The 24,047-nt window shown below is 34.3% G+C and overlaps 2 protein-coding genes across 2 annotated transcripts; one reads left to right on the top strand and one right to left on the bottom strand.

The window, feature by feature from the left end:
* Positions 1-9,613: 9,613 nt before the first annotated feature.
* On the top strand, positions 9,614-14,673 carry LOC132625115 (aquaporin PIP2-7-like). Its single transcript, XM_060339914.1, has 4 exons — positions 9,614-10,051; positions 11,998-12,293; positions 14,149-14,289; positions 14,385-14,673. The coding sequence occupies exons 1-4, from the start codon at positions 9,802-9,804 to the stop codon at positions 14,508-14,510; spliced, it is 813 nt and encodes a 270-aa protein (XP_060195897.1). The 5' UTR covers positions 9,614-9,801; the 3' UTR covers positions 14,511-14,673.
* A 617-nt stretch (positions 14,674-15,290) lies between these two features.
* On the bottom strand, positions 15,291-18,761 carry LOC132625116 (uncharacterized). Its single transcript, XM_060339915.1, has 5 exons — positions 18,489-18,761; positions 17,407-17,525; positions 16,328-16,385; positions 16,118-16,195; positions 15,291-15,653 (listed from the first exon to the last, which is right to left on the bottom strand). Exons 1-5 carry the CDS (start codon positions 18,649-18,651, stop codon positions 15,460-15,462), a joined length of 612 nt encoding a protein of 203 aa, XP_060195898.1. The 5' UTR covers positions 18,652-18,761; the 3' UTR covers positions 15,291-15,459.
* Between the last annotated feature and the right edge of the window lie 5,286 nt (positions 18,762-24,047).

The following is a 24,047-nucleotide window of genomic DNA, read 5'->3' as shown; positions in this document are numbered from 1 at the left end:
TATAAGTTGGTTTGACCAGCTTATAATATTAGCCAAACACCTTCTACATTGTCACTTATTATATATAGTAATATCGAAGCATCTTGGCTTATTCTACATAATTTTTTATATTTTGAATCTCTTAGTAAAGAAAAAAGGAAAACAATAAAAAAGATTCTCGTAGGGTTTGTTTGGAAAGCCACTCAGTAATTGAAATTGGTGTAATTACTAGTGTAGTAATTATGCAGCCTAGTAATTACACAGTATTGTAATTACAATGATATATTTATTTTTCATAACATAATTATACTGTAATACACTGAAAATTCTGATTCCGACACTAGTTATGACTTATGACCCACGAGCTTCAAATATTGACCCATAAATATTTTTGTTAAACTTTAATCTTATAAAAGAAGTGGCATTTGGCAGCAGTCCAATATCAAATAGTTTACGTTATATACACGAATAATGCAAAAAAAAGAAAAAGAAAAAAACATAACAGTGCAATTTAATCTGTTATAAAATATTGTTGTCGTAAGAGGCTTATTATTGAGAAGGGAAAAAAGGCTTGATTTACCCCTTTACTATTGGAAATAGTCCACATTTACCCCCCGTTATACTTTCGGTGCAAATTTACCCCTACAGTTACCTAAGTAGCAATATTTGCCCCCCATTTGGATGGCAGTCCACCGTGGCAATTAAACTTCCACGTGGCCTGACATTTAGATGAGGTGGCATGGCACGTGACATGCCACCTCACCACCCTCTCCCCCGTTACACCCCGCACTTTCAGAGCATGAGCATGCCACGTACTTCACCGTAATAATGGAGTATTAGTGACGTCTTAAGAAGTTTTAGAAGGTATAAGCCATGGGAAGTATGTAACAATGAAGTAAAGGATGAATTACGATCTCATAAGTCGTAATCGGGAAAGACTATTTTGAAACACAAGAACATGACCATTATTAAGTATAATAAATGATAAATATCATGTGTGGAGAGTTTCGGAAGATTTCGAGATCAAGCAAATCAAAGAAAACAAGTTTGTCGAAAATTTGGAAAAAAATTAGAAGAATTAAGGATAAAATTTTGGGTCAACTTTGGAGGGGTATATCTCCAGGTATATGAGGAGTTTTAAGGTGTTTTAAAAGCCTAAAATGAAGTTCGTCGAGTCTAGTTTCCAACGCAACAAACCGCTCATTGATAGGACATCGGAGTAGAGAATTATGAACGTTACAAGTCAGGCTGACAGAGCAGAAACGCATGTTACAGTACTGCTACAGTAAAATGCTACAGTGAATTTGACCCTTATAAAAAGGGTAAGAACCCCATTTTTCACCAGATTTAGCCCAGAAATTTCCAGATTTTAGAAGGGAGAGTGAGGGTATTAAAAAGTGAGCAATTTTCAAGTAGCGGAGTAGTGGTTTGGGTCCGGGTAATGCATAGTTGTGATTCTAGTATTGTTTTGCGGTGGATTTTAGCGTGAATTCAAAGTGGATATTGGAGATATTGATATTTCAACGAGAATAAGGTATGAATCTCCTTCTAAATATGTTAATACCGGTTTATTCGCGAAGATAGAATGGTTAAATAATTGTATAGTAAGTTTGTTAGTTATAGAAGTTGGAAAACAGTGTGTGGACTGTTTTATGGCATATGTTGGTGTTGGAAATGATGTTATTACTATTGGTATTGTTGTTTATGTTGTTGGTTGCTGAATTGAAATTTCGGGCTAGGCATATAAACAGGGGAGATGCTGCCCAATTTTCGACAGAATATAGAGTAGTTTGACTTGAAAGTCTAGTATAACTATACTATGATGAGTCTAATGATAGTGTGAATCCTCTTAAATGTAGACTCACGAATTCAGACGAATAAGTGTGGATAACTGGAGGTTGAACATGTATGTTAAGGTTCGTCCCTTTCTTTCAAAGGCATGATTCCGATGTTATGACTTCATAAATGTTTCCATATCTTCTTCGTTTCAAAAGTTAGATGTTTATGACTCCAAGGCATAGTTCCGTTCCTAATAATTCATAGCTGTTTTCCAAAATGTTCGTATTTGCTAAATCAGAGATTTATGGCTCTGTGAGCTCTTATGATAACCACGATGAACCTGTTTTCACAATCATAATGATGATGTCGAAGATGAGAATATTTTCCTACTTGATTATGATGATGATGATTCCGAGTTTAAAGGTTCTAAGTTTACGATTTCAATGACGATATAAGAATGTTGAGCTATTTCTTGATTTCTCAATTTTATTCATGGATGATGACTATTTTTAAAGATTCCAAAGTATATGAATTGAAGACTTATGAGATTTATGATTTTATTCTACGTTCTCTTAATGCTATTCTTCATTGATAGTCTTACCTTATAATAATTGTTTCTTCAAGGTGAGACAAAGCCAAGATAATTATTCCATAATATAATCGGAGGTTACCGACCTTACGTCACTCCGAAGTATTTATAGCTTTTATTTGGCTCTCATGCATGCTTTATATATATATATATATATATATATATATATATATACATATGTATGTATTTTACTACACCGAGCCGCGCTATAGTCGGCCGGGTACGACACCTATTGTGCAACCACTGATCAGTTGATATTACATACCGAGTCCCGAAAGGGCCGGGTACGTTACACACCGAGTCCCGAAAGGGCTGGGTACGTTATGATGATGATATTATATATATGTATGTAAGAAAAGTTTTTTTTAAAGGCTAAGCATGCATGGCATCCGCCTTATGAGGCATTCAGATGTACAGATTATCTCTTTTATTCCATGTTACCTTTCATGTCTATATTATATTGTCATTCATGCCTTACATACTCAGTACATTATTCGCACTGACGTCCCTTCTTGTGGACGCTGCGCTCATGCCCGCAGGTAGGTAAGAAGACGAATCAGACCCGTAGGTGTTCTATCAGCAGATTCTCAGGAGCACTCCACTTACTTCAGAGCTACAGTCTATCTGGTATTGTCCTTATGATCATTTGTATTTTATGTAGAGGCTCGTAAACGTGTGTGTATAGTTAGATGTTTTATAGCTCCACCGGTTCATATTGTTGTATAATATATTGGTGGCCTTGTCGGTCTTATCTTGAGCTCTTGCTACTTTACTGTTAGCCTTGCCGGCTTTATGAAATATATTATGTTGTGGCGACCTTGTCGGTCTGCATATGTACATATGTGCTGAATGAGCGGATATTACTATGTTGGGTCTTTTCTGCGTGCAGATATTCTTTAAGTTATGGTTTATAATGTTCAAAGCCACGGATGAGTCAGGTGGTTCCCGGCCTACGGGTCGGAGCCCGTCATACTCCTGGTAGGGGTGTGACATCCCCTCTCCATTTCTTTCTTCTACCTCCAACCAAAGCCACCTCCAACCACTATTGAAGCCATACAATTTTTGCAAATCAGATTCAAGTAACCACACCACTAACCACCCTCAAACACCGGAAAACCGCCGCAACCACACCACCAAAACAACCTTAACTTCGGCGAACCCATCTCCACAACCACCACCCGCCACTGCCCCGTCCTCTCTCTCTCACATTTTCGATACACCACACCCCCCCCCCCCCAAGACAACCAAACGACCTTTTTCCCCCTTCTTCTCTATCACAACCCAAATGAAAAGAACCCATTACCAATCAATATCTCTACCCTGTCATACCATTTCCTCTCTCAAACCCCAACTTAATGTTCCCACCGTCGCCCTCAAATTCATTCGAAATAACCCTCTTATTTCCAAAACTTTCAGGCATTCAATACCCAAATGTTGTATTTTTACACAATGGTGAAATGCTTTTTCTTAATCTTTCACATTATCGTAAAGATTTAGCAGAAAGATTAGCAATGATGTTAATGCTTACAAGAGATAAAAGACATTCTTTTATGTTATTGAAAGATTTAAACTTTTTATTTAAAAGTATCTTCAGATTTGTCAAATGGGTTTTAAGAATTTTAATGGTTTTGAGTTTTTTGGGTTGGAGTTGGATAAATGGACAATATCAGGGTAAAGTGATAGTAGTGGCGATTATGGTGATTCCGGTGAGATGGGTTAATGAAAAGAAGATATAATTGTTGGAGGAGATGGTGGTGGGGTGTGGCTTCAATGGTGGGGTGTGGCTTCAATGGTGGTTGGAGGTGGCTTTGGTTGGAGGTAGAAGAAAGAAATGGAGAGGGGAGAGGGTAGTGAGGTGGCATGTCACGTGGCGTGCCACCTCATCCAAATGTCAGGCCACGTAGAAGTTTAATTGCCACGGTGGACTCCCATCCAAACGGGGGACAAATATTGCTACTTAGGTAACGGTAGGGGCAAATTTGCACCGAAAGTATAACGGGGAGTAAATGCGGACTATTTCCAATAGTAGAGGGGCAAATCAGGCCCTTTTCCCCTGTTGAGAATTAATTGTTATTGTAGGTCAAATTAACTTGAAAATTATACAAATTATTTAAACTGCGAATGCACAAAATATGAACTCTATTAAAATATTAGAGATATTTTGATGTCGACAACAAGAGAAACCAAGAGTTATGAACCTTAAAAATATGAATAATGAGGACGTTTGTCGCGATAGCTTAAAGTTCACATGATATATCAATTTGGCACAACATTAATTATGATGCAATTAGTTGTCATAATATAACAGGTTTAGGAGAATGATGAAAAGTCATTCTTTCACATTATTTTGTACTTGATTTGCTTTCACTACCTAACAAGAAGTCTTCCATTATTAAGAAGTGGACCGTGAGATATGGTTGGGAGAAACTCATTGTCTTCGTTTAATCAAATGGAGTTTGAAATTCTGAAATAAAACAAAATGCTGAAATTCACAAGGATTGAAGCAATTTATTCAAATCTTGAGCTTAAATATCGTCATATTTACACCAATGAAGGAATACATTAAAATGGGTTGAGAGTCTTTGATAATTGAAGAATAATATAATTAGAAATATGGGCTCAATTGATGTCAACATCCATTTTTATTTGTCACTCATGATCATAGGAAAAAGGAAGTATTTGTGATCATACCCACACAAATCTGCATTAAGAATTTATAAATCTAGGAAGAGTGATAATATAATCGACCAGGAAAGCAAGAAACAAAGAGCACGTAAAATGGGTTCGTTTAATCACACAATGTCATCTGTCGTGTATCAAAATATATGTAGTACTAATATAGTAGTAACATCTAATCCACTCCCAATAACTCCTCTAATAATCTACAGCTAAGAGTATACAAAACTCAATAGATCTTTACAGAAAAAAAGAAAAAAAGAAAAAAAAACCCAAAAGGATGTAGTAAAAATATCATGATACTAATATCGGAAATCCTGATTAAACCTTAACCTTTTTAGTGCACTTTTGATCTTGAATTGCCTGGCTAGTATTTAAACAAGAGCAAAGTTAAATAATGATACGGGAGTATCTTAGTTGTGCAAATCACTCAACTACAAGACGTTTGGATATTTTCTGGGGCCCGGTAGTACAATAATTGTTATCAAAGCTGGCTGAGTCAAGTACTCAAGTCTTGTTTTACTTAAAGCTACTCCTAGTCGATAGTACAAGGACAAAACTAAAAAAGTAAAAATTACTGTAATATTCAAGCCTATTCCTGGCTCTAGTCCTGAACTCCTGACTGAAACCATTTATAGTACAGTAAATTTTTCGGCAAATCCAACAATTCTTTGGGAACATTTTGATTGATTTCCGGAAACGAAATCGTTCCTTTAACCAAATGAATTATGAATAGGATAATTTGCATTCTCCTTTTTATTTTCTTGGCCTATTTTCTTACTTGAGATTATAATTGGATTTAAGCAGCAATTAGAATTTTGTGAGAAATTGTAAAAACAAAAGTTTGTGCACCAACAACTTTACATAGAGGTATAATACAGCATCATTAAAATGTTTGTTTCTTTCAGATTTTGTGTTTGTATCGTATATTCCTCTCTCCATTGTTAGTACAAACTTGCAGGCCCCTTTAAAACTTTCCTCTCTCCATTGTTAGTACAAAGTTGCAGGCCCCTTGAAAACATGTAGGCCTCAATTAAGTTTTATTTGTCATTCCTCACATGTACGTAGCTGGTTCATCCACATGGGTTTCCGAATTTTGCTTCAAGCTTGACGTTAACAAATTTGTGATTGCATTAGATGCTGGATATATAAGGCCTGCCACTGCCAGCTTGAAAAGCCATTTATCGTAGTAACAAAAATAGATTATCTTACATTTGAGGAAAAGAATCAGTGGGTCCGCAAATTCCCTTCTCAATGGAATGTATAACTAATTTCCTTAAAAGAATTTGGGAGGGGAGGGGCAGTACTCATGTTTTTGAGAGTATATGATGTCGACTTATAGATGCACCTGAGTAAGTGTGAAATTATAATGACCGAAAGTTGTCTAATATCACAAGAAAGGAAGGCGTCTTCAAAGACCTAAAATCTCTTGAAATACATGTAGACATAACGAAAAATAGGGCACAATGAAAAAAAATATGTATAAGCATGCCTATTAGTCCATACCTACATATACCAGCTTGAAAACCCTTTTATCGTAGTGATAAAAATAGAATAGTCTTCTACTTGAGGAAAACAATCCGTGGGTCCGCAAAATCTTTTTCAATGGGGTGTACAACTATTTTTCTTGAAAAGAATTTGGGAGGGGAGGTGGAGTGCTCGTATTTTCCATGTAATTTGTTAAGAAATTTTAGTAATCATATGGAAAAGAAAGGTAAATATGTGATATACAAAACTGGTTCAACAAGCTCAAATATTAAAATAGATTTATAAAGTACATCAATATAATTAATGAAGCTAATATGAGACACGATCACTACGGTTATATGACGTCGACGTCTAGTTAGATGCACGGATGGATCTATATATGTGAAATTACAATGATTGAACATCCTCTAAAATTACAAGGAAGGAATTGAAGTCGTCTCCAAAGACATATAAAATCTCTTGGAGTACATGTAGACCTAACAAAAAATAGAACACAATGAAAAAAGAAACTATATAGGCTATACCTATTAGTTGATACCTATTATATATGAATGCATGAATACCCTTTTATCATAGTGGCAAAAATGGAATAGTCTTCTAGTGAGGAAAGAATCGGTGGATCTACAAAATATTTTTGAATGAAGTGTATAACTATTTTCCTTAAAAGAATTTGGGAGGGGAGTGGGAGTACTCATAATTTTTATATAACGTTTTAGAAATTTAGTGGACGTATGTAAAAGAAAGGTACATATGTGATGCAAAATTGGTTCAACAAGATAAAGTATTAAAATGGACAGGTACATATGTGATGCAAAATTGGTTCAACAAGATCAAGTATTAAAATGGATTCTAAAGTACTGTAATATAATGAAGCTAATAACGTGAGAGACTATCACTACGGTTATATGGCGTCAGACTTCTAGCTAGATGTTACAATGATGGAACGCCGTCTAAAATCAAAAGGACGAAAGTCACCTTCAAGGATATAATACATGTAGGCCTAACGAAAAATAAGGCACAATGGAAAAAAATCTATATAGCCTATGCCAATTTGAACACTCTTTATCGTAGCGACAAAAATAGAATAGTTTCCTAATTGAAGAAAAGAATAGAATAGAAGAGTTTTCTAATTGTAGAAAAGAATCAGTAGGCAGAGACGGATCCAGAATTTGAATTTTATGGGTTTCTAATGCGATCTTAAGTTAATATATATATAACAATAACTTTCACAGTGATTTCATTGATTTTTAGTAGATATACATACAAGGTTTGTACAAAAGTTACTGAGTTCCGTGAACTCGCATGATATGTGCTAGATCCGCCAGCGTGTGTGGGACAAAATCTTTTCATTGGGGCGTACAACTATATTTTCCTTAAAAGAATTTGGGAGGGGAGTGGGAGTACTCACATTTTTAGAAATTTTGTAGTCATATGGAAAAGAAAGGTATTCAAATATGTAATATACCGAATTGGTTCAACAAGCTCAAATATTAGGTTTGAAACCATGACCCCAATCCAACATTTGAAAATGCGTTTTCACTCATGGTTTCAAACCCCAAATCATCCAAAAAAGCATGATTTAGGATTTGAAACCATGGTTTCAACTTTTTTAAATATAAAATTTAGCCCATAAGTTTATATTTTGTAAAAAAAGACCCATAAGTTGGTAGATATTTTTAACAATTACCCATCAATCATTTACCAATCTCATTAACTTCCACCAACGTTTACTTATGTCTACCAACCTTTAATTTATGTGGGAGGATTATATTAAAGAGTAGTTACATTACTATTCATGTTAAATTTTCATTTTTATTGAACTAAAGTTTGATTAATTGATGTTGTATTTTTTAGAAAGGTCTTCTAGTAGTGTACTAATTTTGTTATGAACTATGACTTGTTCATTTGGTAAGATTGTATAAGAATTGAAAATGTTTTGATATTTTTCACAATTTGTGAGGTATTTATGTCTATAAGAGAAAATACAACTTAAAATATCCAAAGTGCATGTCCAAACATGGTTTGAAACCATATTTTCAAACCATGTCCAAACGGGCCTAAAATACATTTATAACGAAGCTAACGTGAGAGACGATCACTATCGTTAAATGACGTTGCCTTCTAGATGCACAAAATGATTTATAAGTGTGAAATTATAATAACTGAATGTTGTCTAAAATCACAAGAAAGAAAATCGTTTCTAAAAACCTAAAATCTCTCGAATATATACATGCAAGCCTAATAAAAAATAAGACTCAATGAAAAAAGAATCTTTATAGTCGATACCTATTAGTTTGAGATTAAATTTCAATCACTTTTGCAGGTTGTTAGTGTCTTTTACATCCGACCAGATACATCCCGGACCACATACGCTACCCTCTGTCCCAACAGAGGATTTGGATTCCTATATAATCATGTTATCGTATAGCCAATTTGGTACAAATTAACGTCACACTGGAACTTTGGATCTTTCGTAAAGGTTCATTTTTGCCATAGTGTCTGTGGGGTCCAGTCCCCTATCCCATATTTTAAGAAAGGAAGATTTTTCTTCCTTTGACAAATTATACATTGGCAACAATTGTGGACTTGGCTAACAAGCCAATTTCTTTGTTCACATTTTCATGATGTAAGCGCTTACCTCATCATAATCGTGATGTAAGCGCTTACCTCACCATAGGAAATTCATTCCTATAAATAGGCAGCTTATGGTTCATTTGTAACACACCAAAATCTCAGACAATACATCTGAGTGAGAGCAAAAGTGAGGTATTCCATAGACTGTAAGAAAATAGTCTGTGAAGAAAAATAGAGTGTGAGTGATATTGTAGTGAGGTGGGAAAATCAAAAGAGTGTTATTTCTTTTGAGGGTGTAGTGGTCTTAGGAGTATTTGTACTCGTTACTACACAGTGTAAAATTCCTCTATAGTGATATCAGCTGCTCCTCTTGGCCGTGGTTTTTCCCTTATTCAGAAGGGTTTCCACATAAAATCTTGGTGTCATTATTGCTGCATTTTATTCTTGCTGATTTAACCATAAGTTAGTGTTCCGCGTTTATCACTAATACCGTGAATATTATTTTTGCGGGTCTATTTTATTCCCATCAGTGTCCAAATAGGGATTGCATGTGTTGTTGCCTTTTGATTGCGTCGACTTATTCGCTCCTTTAACTTGTAACCACACAACCTTTCTTGCACCTTTCATTTTCGCTGCTAGCTAGCTGCTATATTCAATTAAATACCAGGCCACCATCACTTTCCTTCACTACACCACATCTAAAACAGAACTGCGATATGGCGAAAGACTACGTAGAACCACCACCAGCTCCGCTGTTTGATATAGCAGAGCTGACGAATTGGTCTTTCTACAGAGCTCTGATTGCTGAATTTATTGCAACGCTTCTTTTCCTCTACATTAGCGTTGCTACTGTTATTGGCCACAAGAAACAAGTTGGTCCATGCGAGGGCGTTGGACTTCTTGGTATTGCATGGGCTTTTGGTGGCATGATTTTTGTCGTTGTCTATTGCACTGCCGGGATTTCTGGTACTCACTTTCATCTCTAGCTCATGTTTGCTTGCTCTATTATACATTTCAACTTGTATGTGACCTTACAATTCAAGAAGTGCCGGTCTATTATGAGTGTATACATTAATGTTCGTTAAAAAAAAATTACATATATAATTGTGAACCTTTTTCAAAAAGTGGTGTTGTTTTGCCTGCTCATGGACTCCGCATCAGTCTGAAGATTGCCCGATCTATGCTTATTTTTAACTCCCGAAGTATTTTGATGACTACCATACCCTTCCTCGTCTATGGATGTTTTGGTATCCACCGTAAGTGTTTACTCGATCGCTTGAACCTCACTATTCACTTTTAAGGCTATTATATTCCATCCTAAGGTGCTGCTTAATGAATGGATCTTATCAATCACCATGAATGGTAAATCAAAGATCGAACTGCTGAATAAAAAAGGTAAAGTGCTATCATAAAGCTTTGTATATATCGGCTAAGTTCGCGAGATAAGCGGACTCGAACCGCTGACATCCACAACGGTGTTGAATGATACTTCCAGCAGGAGAGTGTCTCTGCCACGGTGTGAAACAACATGGTAGTTAAAAATCTTAACCACGGAATTGTAAGTTTTGAGGTTTAAACTTTGAAGAGGGTGTCTTGTGGTAAGTTCAAGTTCAATATTTGCATACTTTGTCAAATCTCCATTGCTTTGCGTGTTGTTAAATACTCCAATAGATATAAGAATTAGAAGTTTCTTTTGCCTTCCAGTATACTTAGCAAGTCACAGATTGAAAAATAACCTTCTTATGGAGTATTAACATGATAAACACAGCGTAAATTTCTCAAGTGGACCCTCAACTTAGCGAAATTCATCTGCAATAATTTTTGTTTTTTTTATATAATTTAATATCAACAAAAGCACTTAACTTTATAGTACCTTGTTTTCTACGGAGTAACTCTAACTGCAAAAGATATTTTTTTCACCGGAAAGCTTACTTGATCAGGACCACGAAGTTAATTTTTTTTTTTTTTTTCAATAAACACAGATTTTTGAGTGTTTTGAAGAAAAGCCTAATTAGTTCTGATAAGAAGTAGCTTAAGTTCACGCTTGTAGATATGATAACTGTTAAGCTTGGGATCCAATAGAGAAAACCTTGTTTTCCACGGAATAACTCTAACTGGAAAAGATATTTTTTTCAACGGAAAGCTAACTTTACGGGGAACCACGAAGTAATGTTGTTTTGACTAACACACAGTTTTGAAGATAAGCCTCTAGCTTTGCGGGGAACCACGAAGTAATGTTGTTTTGACTAACACAGAGTTTTGAGTGTTTTGAAGATAAGCCTAATTAATTCTCATTAGAAGTTGTTTAGTGTTTTGAAGATAAACCTAATTAATTCTCATATGAAGCAGTTTACGTTCACACTTGTAGATGTGATAACTGTGAAGTTTTTCTCTGTGGAGCCAACACATCAAGCGGACAAATTTTCACTAAAAGTTCATAAATTCTACCTCCATGTACAGGACCGCAATAGACATATTTTGTCCAAAATATCTTGCTGCACTAACAAAAGATTGGTAGAATTAAATGCGACTAAAAAAGAACTCACAGTACCATCTTCAACCGTAGAGTAAACATGATCATAAACACTGTAAGTGGTATTTTTAGTTGGGCACACTCGTTAAGAAAACTGCTCCTTACTAGAAAGTGAGATGTATTTTTATTAACTTATCCTTAGTAAATACTACTATCTTATTTTTTTTTAATAGCTCTTTATTGTTTCTCGGTTATTTAAAACTCCCTTTATTTAAATAAGAGTAAAATTGGAAGAACAACATTAATGCCTTATTGATTATGTGAAACACCACATATTTTGAAACAAAATGAAAAAGTAAAAACACCACTTATTTTGAAGGGAGTAACATTGACAACAATTTATCACTAATATGCTTTGTGGTTAATTAACGCTGTATAGGTGGGCATATAAATCCAGCAGTGACATTTGGGCTATTACTAGCAAGGAAGGTGTCATTAATAAGAGCAGTGGCGTACATGATGGTGCAATGCTTAGGAGCCGTATGCGGCGTGGGTATAGTTAAAGGGTTGATGAAGCATGACTATAACAGGCAGGGCGGCGGTGCTAATACCGTCGCAGATGGCTACTCAAGGGGCGTAGCATTGGGTGCTGAGATCGTTGGCACTTTCGTACTAATGTATACCGTATTCTCCGCTACCGACGCCAAAAGCAAAGCACGTGACTCCCACATCCCCGTAAGTCTCTTCCCTATTTTGATTTACGCACAAATTTTAAGTTTTTTGCACACCAACAGAAAATAATACTCCATTCAAATACCATTCGACCATCTAGTTTATAAAATATGTACACAATGAATAGGTAGTATATACTTTATATTTTGTATATATATATATATATAATATACTCCCTCCGTCCCATAATAACTAATAAATATCACCTTAACAAAAAATACGCATATTAAGAAACCAATAATGCAATATCATGAAGTTTTACTAAATTACCCCCATTTAATAAACATAAATTATTTTTTCCTCTCGATAGTCATTCAGAATCCAACAATACCAAGTTACTATGTGGCTTTTCCGATCATCATTTAGATGTTACTTTAACTTGTCAGTTTTTGTCTAAGGGTAGAGTTGGAAAAAACTAGTCAATTTATGTCTTGGCTTTCCTAAGTTGACACTTATTAGGGGGACGATTTTTTTGGGCTAAGATGACACTTATTATGGGATGGAGGGAGTACATACCTATATAATTCACTGATAGTGTATAGGTAGTGTATACTTCGGCCTTGTTAGTAAACTAGTTGGCCGAAGGGTCCATTTAGGTAAGTTTCCCCTAAATATAAAGTATTCATCTGTTTCAATTTATATCATACTTATTCTTTAATTTATAAAAAAATATGATACATTTTTTAATTTGGAAACAATTAGATTTATACACGAGAAATTTTATAACCACACTAATGTTATGACATGTTTAATGCATAAGTTAAATTTTTTTATAGCCACACAAATACAATGACATATTAGGACCATAAGTCTCAACTCTCAAAAGCCTTTATTTCTTTCTTAATATTATAGTGATTATAACATAAATAGGAACATAGGGAGCAATGACCTATCATAGTTAATTAAATTACATTGATTATGTAAAATTTATTTATGTAAACCTTTATAACTTTAATCTATTTTGTAATATTTCCACCTTTTTTTTTAGAATGTTGTTTGATTCTTTTGGCAATTTATAGAATGTTTAAAAGTATATATACACGACAAGAAAAATATGTACTCATTTTGGACCAGACAGAATGTACTGGCAATTAATCAGGGGTGTACTATTTTAAGTTGTTTGGTACTTTTGCGCAATTTATAAAATGTTCAAAAGTGTATACACAACAAGAAAATACTTACTCATTTTGGAGCCGACAGAGTGGACTGGTAATAATTAATAAAGCGTGTACAATTTTTGGAGAATAAGATTAAATCCTAATAGAGACAACACACATTATGTGATTTTCTTTTTTAATCTGGCGAAGTTTTGGTCGCTAGAATTATCCGTTAACTATGTTGATGAAAGACAACAAATATGCGTTGAGTTGGGCACCAACCGACACGGACATCACCATTATAATTAGTTTTTTAAACGCATATCAGTAAAAAAAAAAAAAGCCACAATATGTAACTGTTCGTAATAAGTATTGATTGGTAAAATAGAAATAATACTATAATAATTTACACTGATGAAAAAATTCTTTACACTATACTGCATGTAACTTTGAATCCATTCATCGGATTAAAAACTGTAAAACTGTAGTAATACTAACAACCCGTAAGTGAAGAAAAGAAACACAAGGTTAAGAGATGCATGTGGATTGCGAATTGGTTCGGAAAACTTATGAATTTCCAGGGAAAGTAAATAAATTCATCAACCTCTGTAGTCTTTTACGACTGCAGGAGAACTAATTACCAAGATTAAGATTAATGTAATACAACAAACAACAACATACCCCATTAGGATATATGCAGACCTTACCCCTACGTTTGATTCTTACTAAAATAAATTTTTTGATTCTTTGTTTGTCCACAGGTACTAGCACCATTGCCAATTGGATTCTCAGTGTTTATGGTTCACCTAGCCACCATTCCCATCACTGGCACTGGCATCAATCCTGCTAGGAGTTTTGGAGCTGCTGTCATTTACAACGATAAAACAGCTTGGAATGACCACGTATGATAATTCTAAATCAACCTACATAACTAGTCTTTTAATTAAGGTTCATTAGAGCTAATCAATCTCATACATTTCCTAATCTGTTTTTGTAGTGGATCTTCTGGGTCGGACCCCTTGCGGGAGCAATGGCTGCATATATCTATCACCAACAAGTTCTTCGAGCTCACGCAGCCAAAGCAGCTTTGCACTCCTACTACAGCGAGCCCAATTTGAATTAAGTCTAACCATTAATAATGCTATCTATCCAGCATAATGGTAGAGCTAAAGTAGTGATAATCATTCTTGTGTGGCCTTGAATTCCTTCTGTTGTCTCTCAATTTGTGTGGCGTGTAAAATATCAAACTCATTTTGGATCTATCAATGTTTTCTGGATTTTTCTTCCGTTCTAAGTTCTAATTAGTTCCGCAGTACCTAGAAATGATGAGAACTCACATTACTTGGAACCGCTAAGGAAGGGGCGTCGGATAAACAGTTGGGGAGTGAAATAGTCTTTTTGCGGATAGAGGGACTTGAAGATGGCAGAGCACGCCATTACTAAGAAAACCGAAGTTCTTGCGGTGAGCAACCTAATTGCTCACTGACAAATAGAACAGCATCAGGAAATAAGTCAAGATATGAATCAAACGTGATGTACCAGCAATCCAGCACCAACATTAGAAATTACATTATTATCAATTTAGACACCAAATACTAACTAAAATTCACAAGTAGTCAAGCATGATAATTGACAATTTATAGGCACAGCTGATCGATTGATTTAACAATATAGCATGATAATCACACCATTAATCTAGAAACAAGTTTTTCGTTGTGGTTAGCTAATTCTTCATTTGTATGATGATATCAGTATCAAGAAATAAAGCCAAGATACGAGTTAAAACGTAATGCACCAGTATCAAGCTGAGCAAGACTAACACCTAAAAAGTCGACGACATCTATGTCTTCTCACGATTAAGTTGCAGTGAACCAGCTTCCTTTTTTCATTCTGGTACCAGTCATCACAAATCTAAAACTTGTCTTTATGGTCAATGAAGCAGAGAATGTAATTAAAAGGTCAAAATGTAGGAGACCTGATCGATGAAGATAGTAATAAGTTTCAAGTTAGGTAATGCTAATATCCTTGATCCTAAAATTAAGCACCACTGGCTTTTCAGATACATTTCTTCTTCAAAGGGGCAAAAGCAATACAGGACAAGGGATGAACTCTGCGAGAAGGTTTGCATCGACATGCTTGGAATGGATAGCTTCCATGCTCATAATTACCATATCCAAGTTCATGTCATCAGCAATTTCCCCAATAATGGCTGTTGGCTGGCTTCCTTCACCTAGCCTCTCTAACAACTTGAATTCCTGATATCCACCTATGCAAATGTTTGCAAATATCAATCAGCAAATATACCAGATGACATGTAAAACTAAGGATGAGGAACTAGTTCATAGTCGTTAGTATTATGAGACGCAGACCAAAACAGTTATGCAGCATATACAACATATAAGCAAACAGAACATGTTTCAACTTTCCAATCTCAACATACTAGGATGTTGTGACCAACTCAAATGTAAACAACCAATTGCAGACTCACATAACCGGATCTCCACAGCAGAATAATGAGATAACCATATCATAATAAGATTGAAACATCCGTCTCATGTACAAGCCACATACTGAAAGTTCCCCAAAATTATCCTGTTACAGACTTGCATGCAAAATGCCAGTTGCCTTGCAAGTCTAGTGCACCCATCTAGCTTGCACTTTTAAATCACAATCCATCAACTGGTTTATGCTTTTTAAATAAATACAGATAAAGAAATAGTAAATACACACCTTCAGATAAATGCCACCGGATGCTCGATAGTTGGGTCTCATGCTCAGGGTGTGCTTCTTTCTCCTTTTCATCAATAACTGCAAAGACCATAAAGACCTAGATTCCTTGAAATCTACCACTAAAAGTTTCTGTACCAAGAAAGTCATCTCTGTAGTTTAGCTTTTGAAAGAACCAATAGCACCCAACATCTGGGACATCAATATACGTACCAACAACTGTTATATCAGCTCCATACTTCTTTGCCATAGCAGCGGCAGTTGCTGCAGCCTGATAAATTACCAAGAATAAGTTACTTTATAAGGTTTTTGAAAAAGTATATATGCCACTACGAAATCAACGGAACTAGGTGAAAATGTTCAAAAAAAGAAAGCCTGATAAATTACCAAGAATAAGTTACTTTATAAGGTTTTTGAAAAAGTATATATGCCACTAAGAAATCAACTGAGCTAGGCGAAAATGTTCAAAAAAAGAAAGGGGGAGAAAGACGGCAAAAAAAAAATATAATGCTGTTTGACAAAAAGAAACTGATACAGGCTGCATAATGTGTTCCGCGATTAGCCAATACATATATTTTCTCATAACCAAAGTGTTGAGGAACTAAAAGGCCCAGCATTTATTGAAGCATTTACAACTCTTTACTTTTGGTGGTTATACCATGCAACTAGTTCAAACTGTTGAATTGGAGGTTAACTCTACATAAGGATAGCAAGTCTAACCCCACCAGCACACCCCATTTAATTTTCTTCTGCACTTACAACCCACTAAACCTTGCCCTTTCTACCGTGTTATGTTAAGATGCCTTCCATTTTTCTAACAGTAATTTTTTTCATTAGATTTTCCCTCTATCTGCTTCACTCACCATGCTCACTATAAATTTTCAAAAGAACTGTAGATCTCCCCCCTCCCCTGCTGCTTTCCTACTAAGAGTCACCCGAACCCTCACCTTTAAAGCTTCCCCCGCCCCATTGTCATCCAGAGGTGAACTGTACTTTTGTCTTCAGCTACAGCTAACAACAGCTAATATGCAATCAAAACCTGTTACTGCTACGGTGAATGAAGTTCACCACATAAAAGAATTATATACGATCCCGCAATCTTTCATCAAAGGTGCCATACCATCTAATTCAAATATGACACTTGGAGAATGAAACTAATACTTTTTGGAAAAAGAAATGCACAGTAAGAGGCTCACATTGTTGGGGAAATCCATAATTACCACAGAATTAAGAGAAACGAAGCAAGGGTTGATTCGTCTAAGCACGTATGAAAATGCAGAAAAGAAGTAGACCTGTCTTGAACCCTCAGAGAGATAAGGATTCCGGTCTGTAATTGGAAGCAGTACATGCTTGAAGTTGGTGAAAGCATCTGCAGCTGAGCTGGCTTCAGATGCTTGAGCCTTAATAGATGCTGGAGAAATAAGCAACAATTAGTTTCCAAAGTCCAAATTTTGAATGACAGAAAGAAAATGTTTCCACAATGGTATGATTGGATTAGCAACTCTTTCATAATCCTCCGAAAATTAGACATTAAGTGACAACTGAAGATATTACTGTTCTCCATGTAGATAATATGTTTGATCAAACACTTCTGATAGGACGCATACTCTCCCAAGAAATTCCACAAAGCAACGGAAAATCTTTATAAAACTAAAAGTTCCATATAACTCTATAGATTACACTTTTGAAACAGTGTTGTTTGGTTCATCGGGTAGTATAGACGGTTATTTGTGTTTTGGCTAGGGGCACGGAGGAGTTGGGAAGCTACGTTGCTTAAAACCAGAAATGCAGATAAATAATACTCCCTGTGTCACAATTTATGTTACACTTTTCACTTTTCGAGATTCAAACTATGTTAACTTTGACCAACATTTTAAAATGTATTTCATCAAATTTACAAGAGAAGAATTGCAACTTATAGAATTTCTCGTATAGTTTTTGAATATCTAAATTCTAATTTTAAAATATTGAGTTGACCTAATCCAATTTAGCTTCAACTATTAGTCAAAATGACTCTCGATAAACAAAAAGTGCCGCATAAATTGGGACAGAGGGAGTAGTAAAAAGATAATGAAGTGAAGCATTCAACTATACTATAGACCTTTTGTGCCAAATACCCAAGAAAAGCCATGGTGAATTTGCGCTGAAGTTAACTGGCCATAGCATAATACAAAATTCATCTTCAGTGCAAGCACAATGAAGTTGGGTAGTTAATTGCAAGATTTTCAAATTAAAAACCATGAGATTTCAATTCTTTCTACTCAATAAGTACCATCACTAAATTGAACATTTCCACATTAGTAAACGTTATCCACGAAGTACTTGTGAAAAAAACAAATTAGCAACACATAATTTCTTCAGTAAAAAGCATTACCTTTGTGGGCGATTTTCAAACTCTTAGAGATCCTGCGAGTGTTGAAGTTTGGCGAAGAAAGAGAAGTACAAGAAGACGAAAAGGGGCGAGTAAAAATGGAAGTAGTAGAATAGTGTTTACAAGTATCAGCTGGGACTGTTAGCAAGTAGTGAGCAAATGCCATGGATGAAGGTTTCTTGGTATTGGACTCAACTATGGAGATTATATGAAGGTGGGTTCCAGAATGTACAGGAGGGTATATATGATGATTTTGATTTTTTTAGTCTGCCCCTTTTAACAAATACCAATTGGAAAATAAAATTCAGAAAAAATAGTTTAAAAACAAAATTCTAAGATAAGAAACGTTTACAGATGGATGCCATTTTTAGGACTTTTTTATATTCTCGAAATTATTTTATCAAGGGAGTTTCTTCATTTCGTTTTCTTTGTAAAAGATTTAGTAGTTATTTTTTGGGTAAATTTCACATGTGACCACTTAACTATCATTTTTTTTTAATAAAAATCACTTAATTACTTTTGTAACACAAAAATCACTAAACTATTACTTTTTTCAAAAAAGTTATTTAACTATCATTTCTAACACAAAAGTCACTTTCTGGTGTCACAAATCACTTTACGGTGAATAACTCATTTTTTAGAAAAAAATCAAATAAATTAAAAATTACTTAGAAAGGTTCAACCCGACCCGACTCAAAATTAATTATTACTTCCTCTGTCCCAATTTATATGACACGATTCAAATTTTGAGTCAAAATAATTTTAATTTTGACCGTGAATTTGAGCATGTGATCTTTAAGTTTTTTGAAATAAAATGTACATATTTAGAAACTATGTAAAAAATACTATAAGTCAGGATAATGGATAATTCAAAATATTTAAAAGATATATGAAAAAATTATGGTTAAAGAAACACTTGTTTGAATCTCGAAATCCAAAAGGAGCCACATAAAATGGGATGGAGGGGGTAAATTTTTTGGGTCGAGTTAACCTTTTTAAGTAATTTTTAATTAATAGATTTTTTTTTAAATGAGAGTAAAATATGTGTTATTCACCGTAAAGTGGTTTAGTGATACCGGAAAGTGATTTAGTGACACCGGAAAGTATACTCAAAATTAAGTGACTTTTGTATTAGAAATGATAGTTAAATGACTTTTATAAAAATAAAATAAAAAATTAAATGACTTTTTTGTTAAATAATAGTTAAGTGACTTTTATAAAAAAATAATAGTTAAGTGACTATCTATGAAATTTACCTTTATTTGATCAGTTGTTGATCAAAGTCTATTCCTACGATAATTACAGCATTTACTTTACGAAAGTGACATAAATAGTTTTCAATTTCGTGAGTTTTCTTTTGTTCTTAATATCAACATTGTAATTACATTTTTGCACCTGATATTTTTATTGAATCAACCAATTAAAGTTTAACAATTCGGAATAAAAATTAAAGTATACCCCCTCCATCTCAACTTATTTGTCGTTATTTTTAAAAATAGTGTCTAAATTATTTGTTATTGTTGTTATGAAATAATAAGTGTGGATGTCTACCACTCTAGAAATAAATTCCAACTTCCACCATGATCTCAAAGGTTTAATGTAATCAGTGGCGGAGCCAGAATTTATATTAAGGGGTGTCAAAAAATATAGATATGTCACGACCCAGGTTTGAACACAGGACCTTAGGAAATTTTTGCAACCCCTTAACCACTGAACTAAACCTTAAACTTGTGTCAAGGGGTGTCAACACTGGTATTTATACTTATAAACCAAAATTTCACCTATCTATACAATAATTTTCCGGCGAAGGGGTGTCGCTTGACACCCCTCGGGCAAGGGTAGCTCCGCCCCTGAATGTAATGTCTCCCACTGCACCCATGATCTCCCTCACATTCTCATATGTTGAATGTCATATTTATATCTATCCTTTTATGTGCCTCTATGCACCACTATAAATAGAGGCATAGGGATTCATATTGTACACACTTGAACACATTTGGATGAATAAGAAATCTCTCATCTCTTGTCTATTTATCTCTTTATTGTTCTTGCTTCATCTTTTGATATATTTAACTAACTCTTTTAGAATAATTTTACAACACATTATCAGCACGAGACTCAACGATTAAAAGTAATAATATTATTCACGAAGTTGTTTCGGGAGAAAGTTTGTATGGGTACGTAATTCTCCATTCTTCACATTCAAGGTATGAATACTTTTTCACTATTCATAATTAGTTCACTAATACGTGAGAAGTCCTTTATCTTGAAAAATGTGTCAAATTTCTCTTTCACTCTGAAAGTTATTATCGCAATAGTATTTGTTTTTGGTAGTGAAATTAATGTTCACTAGAAGAGTAGTAATTTTACTTAGAAAAGTGAAAGTGTTGTCTGTCTAACAAACCATATGGTAAGATCTACGAAGTCTTCTTAATTATTCATGCATATATTCATTAGGAATAATTATGTTATATATGTCTGTTAGTGATCTATATATAATGGCTTAAATGTTACTTCTACTCCCAATAAAGATTAATATTTGTATGTATATACTTTGAATTTGATTTGATTTACGCATATGGATGAAAAACGTATGCTGACCAAAGTAAGAATTTTTTTTACCTGCAACAAAATGGTATCTGTTCAATGGTACCACAACATACAAACTATGAAAATTATTGGGATTTTTTTGGGTTTTGGTTACTTTATTTTGCATGACCCGATTCATAACATGACAATATTCTGATTGAGAAATAATTAGTTGTTTCTGCTTTGTGGTTATAGTGTCCTAATTGTGGTGCCATTTTATAATCTGTTGAATGTATCTAATGACAGTTTTGATTGCAAAGGAAATTCCCAATAACCTGAGGAAACAGTTAAGCTCTTACTGGAAAATCATGGTTGGTGAATGCAATATGCTACTATGGATAGCTATTGTACTGTTGTTTTTATTTCGATACATTTATTTCAAAATCACTGCTTGCTCACGTACGATGCATTATTTTGGTTTAATTCAATCACTGTATGAATAATTAATGCTTCATACGTTGTGCTAGTCTCTAAAGGCTGAATATGAAATCTCTTTTTCTATCTACATTAATATATAGATTACCTATTGAGCTCCCCTAGTTTGCATAACCGATCAACCCCTGTTTCAGAAGATGTTGATATATAATTTTGTAAAGTAAAGGTTGCCAATTTGATTAACTAGCCTTTGATTAATTCTCTGGCCTATTATGCCATTGGTTGAGGTGTAAGACGGTGGATTCAAGTTCCATCGCATTATGGCCTAACACGCCTTTATATGGATAAGACATTGGGTTTGAGTCTCGATGCACTATATTGATGATATAATGATGCCTGAGGCAAACAATGAGCATTTGATGAAAAATCATGAAGCCCATCTCACTTGATATACTTCATTCCGTGAAGTGAATGTGGTAGTTATGCATAATAAGTCTGAAAGATGACAAATGGTTGAACGTGGAGGGACAAAATAATAATAGTCATCATTGTGGTAATTACGAAAGGAAGAACATTATGAGTTTTAAAATGTTCCCTCAAAGCAAAGGCAATTTCTACCAACAATTTGGTATGAAAGGTATTGAGTACGCGGTTGCCGTGCGCTTTATAAATCCTCCATCAAAAGAAAGAAAAATATAATTTCAAAGTGATGTCAAGGTGGGTCTATGAATATGATAAAGACAATGGGCTTATAGTGAAAATTTATGACGCATGTCTATATGATTATAGTCCATTTCTAGAAGAGAATGTGACTTGTGATAAGCATCCTGAATGCTCTCCCATTTTTGAAAGTGAAATGTGTAACTTATGGATAAGGACGTGCTCATGTATGGTAGAATAAATATCACAACTCACCTCTACGGGAGGTTTGAGAGAAATTTTATTTTGGCATAAACGGTCATTTGATCAAGTACTTTTAGTACTTCACAGTATTGTGGTATGTCTTATCATGAATTACCTAAAGGTGTATGTAAGAAATAAGTCTTGCTTAAAATGGTTTTGGCCATGACCGTAATGACAATTACTCCCTAAAAGAAGATGTTCACCATATGGATGATATTATGAAATATGAGGTAGTACATAATTAATTGGGAGCTCTGAAAATGCTACTTTGGTACTACCCGGAGGAATGAAATTGTTCATAATATTGGTGTTGTAGTAAGTCTCAAAAGAAACTTTTTAAGTTTCAAAGGCATTGGCCAAATATGAATTATATTGAGATTATAAATTATGGGAAGATTTAATATCTTCATATTACTACAACTATAGCGGGTAAACTAAATGTATGTGAAATGTTGTCTGTTTTTCCTGTGAATTTGTACCACATAAATACAAGCATGCTGGAATCACATGCTACGGAAGTTGGCATGACCGGTTGACTCTCTCGACTCAAATGTGATGCAAAAATAATTGAGAATTCATGTGGTTATATATTGAAGAAATAAAATATTCTTCAAGAATTATTTTGTGCTGCTTGTTCTCATGATGACAAATTGATTAATCTATCAGCTAAGGTTGGGATTGTATCCCATGTTTTTGGAACGTATAAAAGGTGATATATATATATATGGGCCCAGTTGTCATACCCTATTTTAACCAGAGTCAAAATAGTTTATAACATTCCGGTAATTCCGGGGTTATTTAAAGTCCAGAGTCGCCACCTAATTATTTACGGTGAATTAGGGCACCTAAAGTTTATTAAAGTAGCTATCTAAAGTTGATTTGATTAAAGTCTTCGAAACCAAATGATTCTAGGTGCGGGTTCAACTAATCTAGAGGGAAGGTATTAGGCATCCTCTAAATTCCATTAATAAATGGTTAACCGACCGGACTTATAATTAATTAGGCTAAGTGTAAATATAGTATTATAGAAAAAGAAAGTAATTTTGTAAGTATGGCTAAAGTTATAGATAGATATGTAAGAATGTCATTTAAAATAGAACTTGTAGAAAATAATAATTTGTATAAAAGAGTACTTTTAATGCTATTTTGAAATACGACTTATAAATGTTGTTAAAGTTTTAAATGAAAGTGTAATAGTGTTGTTTAAAATAATACTTGTAGAAAACATAATATTGTCCCTCCCTTATTTAACTCCATTTTACTCGGGCTTCTAAATTTATTGACAAGCTAAATACTTTATGGTTATGTCACTACTATTATTTTCGCTACGTTTATTTTCAATATCACGAGCATTACTTTATCGCAAATTTTAAATGTCCGTCATCGTTTCATTTTTTTCGGGTTTGCAATTGTTAAATTAATTACAAGACAATACTTTATAAAATCTTTATTTTTCTACATATTAATTATTAATTGTCTTTACATAGTATATGTTGTACTGGTTATTAAATTAGAAGCCCAAAAATAATTAAATAGAGGAGGAAGGATCAACAATTTTCAGCCAAATTAATGGCCAAAATACAAATACAACATTATTTCCCTACCCAAATAAACAACCACATTTTATTACCCAATCCACGTTTTCAACCCACATTTTTCAGCCCAACTAAAATGCCCAACAAATCAGCCCAATCC

The sequence above is a fragment of the Lycium barbarum genome, chromosome 12, assembly GCF_019175385.1.
Source record: "Lycium barbarum isolate Lr01 chromosome 12, ASM1917538v2, whole genome shotgun sequence".
NCBI lineage: Eukaryota > Viridiplantae > Streptophyta > Magnoliopsida > Solanales > Solanaceae > Lycium > Lycium barbarum.
Note: the sequence above shows the minus strand (reverse complement) of the source record. Positions and strands in the feature narration are given on the sequence as shown.

What these genes read in the sequence shown, in the direction of transcription:
- LOC132625115 (XM_060339914.1), top strand. Translation starts at nt 9,802, where the DNA reads ATGGCGAAAGACTACGTAGAACCACCACCAGCTCCGCTGTTTGATATA. An exon ending in TTGCACTGCCGGGATTTCTG is followed by an intron (nt 10,052 to 11,997) that starts GTACTCACTTTC and finishes AACGCTGTATAG; the next exon opens with GTGGGCATATAAATCCAGCA. An exon ending in AAACAGCTTGGAATGACCAC is followed by an intron (nt 14,290 to 14,384) that starts GTATGATAATTC and finishes CTGTTTTTGTAG; the next exon opens with TGGATCTTCTGGGTCGGACC.
- LOC132625116 (XM_060339915.1), bottom strand. Translation starts at nt 18,651, where the DNA reads ATGGCATTTGCTCACTACTTGCTAACAGTCCCAGCTGATACTTGTAAA. An exon ending in TCTCTGAGGGTTCAAGACAG is followed by an intron (nt 16,386 to 17,406) that starts GTCTACTTCTTT and finishes GTAATTTATCAG; the next exon opens with GCTGCAGCAACTGCCGCTGC. An exon ending in CCGGTGGCATTTATCTGAAG is followed by an intron (nt 15,654 to 16,117) that starts GTGTGTATTTAC and finishes ACATTTGCATAG; the next exon opens with GTGGATATCAGGAATTCAAG.